General features: G+C 50.2%; 1 protein-coding gene across 1 annotated transcript; it reads right to left on the bottom strand.

Annotated features, from left to right (window-relative positions):
* Positions 1-4: 4 nt before the first annotated feature.
* Positions 5-6,544, bottom strand: LOC117643098 (sodium/potassium-transporting ATPase subunit beta-2-like). The gene is made up of 7 exons (XM_034381773.1): positions 6,235-6,544; positions 2,849-2,989; positions 2,641-2,760; positions 2,376-2,557; positions 2,162-2,272; positions 1,902-2,073; positions 5-1,822 (listed from the first exon to the last, which is right to left on the bottom strand). The coding sequence occupies exons 1-7, from the start codon at positions 6,380-6,382 to the stop codon at positions 1,719-1,721; spliced, it is 978 nt and encodes a 325-aa protein (XP_034237664.1). The 5' UTR covers positions 6,383-6,544; the 3' UTR covers positions 5-1,718.
* Between the last annotated feature and the right edge of the window lie 62 nt (positions 6,545-6,606).

Here is a 6,606-nt window from a genome sequence, read left to right as displayed (position 1 = left end):
ATAGTTGACTGTGGATTTGTTTATTTTCCAAGTACAGTTATTACACATGATTGACAGGTATACACAAATTAAAAAATTGTAAAAATTGCTATTTTTATGTCTACTTATTGAATGTCCTTCCTGAGCCTTGCAAGCAAAAACTTTTCAATAAAAAGTTTTGTTTCAATTTTGTATTAGAAAAGGTTGAAATTACATAGTCCAATGAGAGTAAGAAATTAGATCCATCTTGCACCAATTTAAGTACAAAGATAATGACTCTCTGCAAATCTGCTACTAATACTGCTACTTCTTCAAAATAAGTTTTAACTATACAGTATCTTAACACAGTATGTCTAAGAAAAAACAACAAGGAAACATTAAATTAACACAATACTACGTCCTAAAAACTAGGACAGAACGAGATTCCTGATTAAAACAATTCCAAGTGAACTAAGAGATCTGACAGCATATAATTACTAAATCAAGAGGCCATAAAACGGTGCATGTTAGAAAGTACTAACATGCTTCCCTTAAAACTTTTCAGTTGTACATCATGCACACAAAATGAGTAAAAATATTAAAAATTCATGGCTGCTATCAAAGCTAATATTAAGATACATTCCCTTCCCATCACAGAAATTTGTGGAGTATTAAGAAAAGTGGGAATCGTTCGTAATGGCAGTTGCTCTGCTCATAATAACGATTCCGTATTAAGTAACTGGATAGAAAAATGACAGGAAGTCTACCATAAAAATTGTGTTTGAATACAAATACAAATACAAATATTTGAACAATATTGTCTCTGAATCAGGGATTTATAGAAAAGCTAAATTACTGCCAAATTGATACAAAACGTTTCTTCTTCTCTTCTCGTCCTCGTGCGTGTGGCAGCCTGAATTTTAATGGAGATTCGTCTTTTAAAAATGACAAAAACAAACATAAAAGCTAACAGTATCACATTGAGCTCACACACAGTTGAAAATTATGTGAAGGAATGCTCTACATATGACAAATCAGGAGGTTATTATTTTGAGTATTTCTACCCCATGATATGACAAGATATAGGTAAACTACTAGCATAACTACAATAAGCTCAGACAATATCCTGCTGTCAAAAACAAAGATCATTTCATAAAATACTCACACCTCAGGTAAAAAGGGTAAGACAAAACTTACTTAAGTAGATTCTTGAAAGTACACAATACAGAAAAAGTGAAAAGAAGTACAAAATCATGCCATCGATAACCAGAAAATTAAGTCAAATAAGGAGACCATTCATCCTACACAACAAAAGACCACTCATTAAATCAGACATGGCAGTGTTATTCTTCATAAAACAGAACCCAGACTTTACACTGACAAACGGAAGCACGTTTTATGCTAGAGGGAAAACATCAATAGATGGAATGCCCATAGGAGCAGCACTGTGATCTTAAGATTAGGAAGAACGATTTCATAGGAAAATACAATACACAACTAATAAATATAGAAAGGGTAAGAAACCCCAAAAGAGTACAAGCTGGGACTTTCCAAAGCCTAGTGTCAAGCTGATGCCAACATCCAATCGAAATGCACACTTCATTGATGTGTTCATGGAACTGTTGAATTGAGGCTTTTAATCATTCTTCATTAAGTGATTCCAGGGAAGTGAAAATTAATGTAACTACATATATAGCAGTGCTTTGCTCATAGGTTTTCATGTATCTTTTTTTGGGCCAGTTGAAGTTCTGTACCTCACCTTAGTCAATCATCAGCTCAAAATGTACAGAACCTAATCTTTCTCGGCGATCATGTTTAATATTGCGTGCCCAAGCTTTGCATTCAACCTGAATCAGGATACCAGCTGCAGACGAGAAAGGCAATTAATTACACTTTGTCACCCATGGTAGACACAAATTTGTCAGACTCATGATTTCACTTACTTCTTGGCCTTTCAAAATGAATGGCAATGACAGGGCTCAAGTAGCCTTCTGAATTTTCATAAGGATAAAAGTAGCCAGGGAAACCACGAGATGATGGGATGTATTTTATCGGACCCACATTTTCCACATCGGCAGGATTTTCTCCTTCACAGCTAACCCAAATGGTATTCAGCTAAGAGGACAGACAACAAAAAAGATTGTTGAACATAAATGAAAGTAGTACTGGGGTGGCACACAGTAAAGGTAAAATTCATCCTTACCCTCAGGGTGCTATTACGGCCAACAGCATATATATGGTCTTTGAGATCCTTTGGCATATTGTAAGGCAAGTCGTTGGTGTTGTTGTAGTATTCAGGAACCCACCCATAAATCTAAAACAAAACAAAGATCATTTAAAACATAACAAAAAAAATTGGCTTGCCTACTATAAGGAAAGGATCAAATATAAAAGTAAATGAAAAATATCATTCAAACCTTATTCAGTTTGAGGAAAATGCAAGGGGCAGATTTATGGTAGTTGAAGTTGTTTTCTGATATGCAAGGGTGCCAATTCTTGACATCAACATCGCACACTTGTCCCCTGCCTGGCGGTCTGTCATAGTCGCAGTTGTAAATGTTCTGACCGCGGCCCGGAGTTAGACCTGGCTTCCTGTACACTAAATTCCGAAAACAAGAATCAACAAATATTTATCATCTTCCAAAATTTGAAAACAAAAAAAGAAATGAAGAAGTTGCATACCTTGCAAGAAATCGATGAGAGAATCTTTCCAATATTTGTAGTTCTCTGGATCAGTGCCTCTGTATGTGATGAGGGTGCTTTCAATATTTGGTGCTGGGGGCATTGGCCGGAATCCCAAGCCTAAAAACCACAAATACCAAAACAAGGTAAAAAACATGCCAAATAGAAAAAACAAAGATTTTTTTTTTTAAGTAATTACACAACATACCTGGGTTGGTTCCAATGAGAGATCGATCTGTTCGCCACTTGGGAATGCGGGGATCCAGTGTTTGGTAAAACACCCACAGCATTACAGCAAACAGAGATGCGAGCACGGCGTAGAACACCAAATAAAACAGGAAGATCCTCCCTGAAACAAGAAAAGGGTGTGGAGTAAGCTGCGAGCTAAAGACAAGCGAGAAGCGGTCTTATAACTTTATAACAAACTACCCTCATGGTGGGTACCACGGTGGCAGTTTCAAGGCTTCCCTACAGGGGTGGGTTGTTGTTTACATGCAGGGGAAAGAAGGGGCCCAGTTGAATGAGAGGGTGGCTTCGTGGGGCTGAATCAAAGCGGGAGGGGGAAGGCCCCGCACCCCTGTAAGAAACCGACAAACTGCCATTCGAGTCATACGTCCTCTCAGACTCACTTCTCTCTCCCCTTCCTAAGCCCCTTACTGTTCTCCAGACAGTAAAAACAATCAACAAGTAATTGCTACATCGTTGCCCACCTCGGCCCTGGGCAGGGCTGGTAAGTAAGTAGGGCGACCAACGCCCTGCCGGCCGCTCCGGCCGCATTCTGCCTATTACGGTGCCATCCCCGTCAGCCCCGCCCGTCCCGTGACGTCACGCCGGGACGGCTCAGCCTTCGGCTAGGCCTCCTAGGCGAGGAGGAGGAAGAGGCTGGTAGCGGCGAGGCAGTAGGCGACAGCGAGGCAGCGCGCCTCGCCTCGCCACCCCCAGCCCCAGCCCACCCCGCCGGCACGGGGAGGGAGAGCGAGACGACGGCCTCCTCCTGCCGGGCTTGGGCTGGGCTCGCCGGGTTGCCGGCCGGGGTGGCTCCTGCCGGCTCCTGCCCGTTCAGGCCGGTTCAAACCGGATCCCTACGCGGGCCGCTCCGTGCGGCCATCCCCCAGCCGCAGCAGCGACATCGCCGCCACCCCGCGCGCGCGGTCCAGCCGGACTCCGCCAACCCCCCTGCAGCGGAGTGCAGCCTACAGACTGCAGCCCGCGCGGCGCACGGCGCACGCGACCGCCCCGGTGCGCCCCCTGGCCCCGCCCCTGGCCGTTGAGTGCACGAGGCCCGTGCAGCCGAGCAGCCACCCCCGGCAGGAAACGGGAACGCTCTGTAGGGTTCCGACGTCGCTCTCCTAGTCTCCAAGCGCACGGCTGTCATCATGTCGTTCCGAGCGTTTCGCAACGCCGCCGCGCCGCCCAAGGACGGCCCACACTGTAGGCTCCGCGAGGACAAAGATGTCGTGGGGCTGTTCAGGGTGGTGAGGTGCTGAGGGTGGCGGGCGTCACGCAACGCGATCAAGGCGCGTCCAAAGCTCGCTAGACGGCAACGGCCTTCAACGCAAGGACTCCGGCGCGCCCCGCCCGCCCCGCGCCCCGCGCCGGCACCGCGGAAGCCAGTCCAGATCCAGCCGGTTACAGGGGGTGGCTCGCCTCTCGCCTCTCGGCCCAGCAGGCCGGCAGCCTCCGCCCGGAGAGGGGGCGCGGGGAGGGCGGGAGCGCGCGCTTTCCCCGCGCCTTCTCCACCCACCGCCCCCTCCAACCACTCCACCCCGCCGCCGGGATCCGCGCAAATAGCTGGGGGCTTGTTTTGCCGGGGCGGGACGGTGGCGGACGCAAAGCCGTGAGCGAGTGCGCCGGGTGGGTAGTTCACACCGTAGAGTAAGTAACACTCCGTTCACACGCGGCACCACCGGTCCGGCTCGCCACGGCCTGGCTGTTGCTCGGGGGTTGATGGCCGCGGTCGCCTCGGGGTTGCTCTGGAAGGAGGAGTCACTTTGACAGAATGAGTTGAAACAAAAGATTGCTTGGAGAAGGGGTTGCTTTCCAGAGGGTCTCTCCCGTAGGGGTTGGCTCGGGACGAGCAGGTGGTTCGGACGCATGGGGGTTGTGTGGCTGGCACACTGTGTGGGCGGGCGGTCCACCCCGCCGTGGCGTGCCGCCAGCGTGCCGCCAGTGTGCCGCACCGTGGCGTGGCGCTCAGTGGCTGCACAGTCCTGGACACTATCAGCGTTCTCCGGGCGGTGCGCCGTTCCGCCGGGTGCGCAAGACTCCGTGGCGGCAAGGCCAGCCCTCGTGGGCCAAGCGAACAGCGAAGCGAGGTCCTCGATACAGTGTAACGCGTCGCGACGTGGGTGGCCGTGGAACAAGGGATGAAGCACCGCGAAGCACGGTCCGCGCCGCGGGCGTACGGCGCATAATACGGGGCGGGGGTTGCCCTCCAGGACCACTAGGGCAAAACCCCAGGGGGGTCGCGGAGGTCAAACACCCGCGCGGCGCCGGTCGGGACGGTCTCAAAGGCTTCCGGGACGGTGTGCGGGAAGATTCCGCTGCCATTCCAGGAATGGGGCCCCAAATGAGGGGACGGCCGATGACGACGATGGAATACTGGACGCCCTCATTGACTTCGAGGAAGGGGGTGGGGTGGGCGGAGCGGTGGAGCGAGACGGTGCGGTGGGGGGTGGTAGCGGCAACAGCACCGAACGCTGGAGCGGGTAGAGAGAGAGAGCGAGCGAGCGGGGTGTGGGAATTTCAGGCTGCCCACATCTGGCTCGAACTGGATAGACGGGGATGCTGCAGAGGCTGCAGTGGCTGCAGTGGCAGCAGGCCACTACACTGGGCCCTGCTTCGCCCCACACTGCACGGGAGCGGCGAGTGCAGATTGCCTACTTCAGCAGATGAATGATTCAATTTTCAAATGACATGGATAATTTGAAGTTACTGTACTTTGGAACAGTAAGTGCTAAATTTAAAACAATAATTGCAAATTTACAGCCAAGCAGCAACATTTTGATGACAGTGTCTGTGATAGTTTTTTACTTGAATGAAACCAACAGGTAACAAAAAAGAGAGAAATTTAAAGACAGAGTTTTACAAACAATAACATGTTTAAAGAATGAATAATTAACATGTTAAATCATGCTAAGAGACCAAACAGACGAATTTAAATTCAAAGACAAGTACCCTTGCAAGTACCCATTCAGTCAAAAAAAAATACACATAAAAATTCATTAAAAAAATTCATTAAAATTATGCGTATCAAATAAAAATTCAGTGTAGCAGAATTCCCTGCTACAACTCCAGACCAGGAAAGTGAGACAAACAGGCCTGCTGCGAGCGAAAACAGCGAAAAGTACCCAGAGTGCCTAACCTCCACCTCAGCAGAGCGTCGCCGATCCCCGCAGCCCCGGCATCCATCGGTCGATTTAAGGTTAGGTGGCACAGGTACGCGTCACAACAAACAGGTGTCATGGGGCGCGGAGCCCTCTCTCTTTGTGTGGCGAGGCGGCCGGCGGCCTCGCTCGTCGACGGCGACCTGGAGGGACCCCGCACCCCGCCCAGGACGGGTAACACACTGCCAAAAGGTAGAAAGGTACTCACCCCAGCTCTTGCCGTTGCGGCCCATGACGGTACCCTGCTCTTGGTTGTAAAAGAACTCCTTCCATTCTTGCGTCCATGGCTTCTCCAGCGGCTTGTTGAATCCCTGGAACTCCTGCACCGACTCCTCTTGCTCCAGCTTGGTCTGCATGACGGCCGCTGTTTTGGTCCCTGGTGAGTCAAGTCCAAAACCACACCCACTACGGCCTGGTGCCCAGCCCCGCCACAATCCTGAGCCGCTCCGCCAGACGGTTCGGACCTCTCGTCTCGCTCCCGCTTCGTGTTCTCGTGCCGCCGCGCCGCGCGCCGCGTAGGTGCCAGTGTGCCGCGCTCCCCCCTCCCCTCCCCTCCGTCCCTCACCCGGGCCGTCAACAA

The sequence above is a fragment of the Thrips palmi genome, unplaced genomic scaffold (genome assembly GCF_012932325.1).
Source record: "Thrips palmi isolate BJ-2018 unplaced genomic scaffold, TpBJ-2018v1 HiC_scaffold_16, whole genome shotgun sequence".
In the NCBI taxonomy this organism is placed as follows: Eukaryota; Metazoa; Arthropoda; class Insecta; order Thysanoptera; family Thripidae; genus Thrips; species Thrips palmi.
Note: the sequence above shows the minus strand (reverse complement) of the source record. Positions and strands in the feature narration are given on the sequence as shown.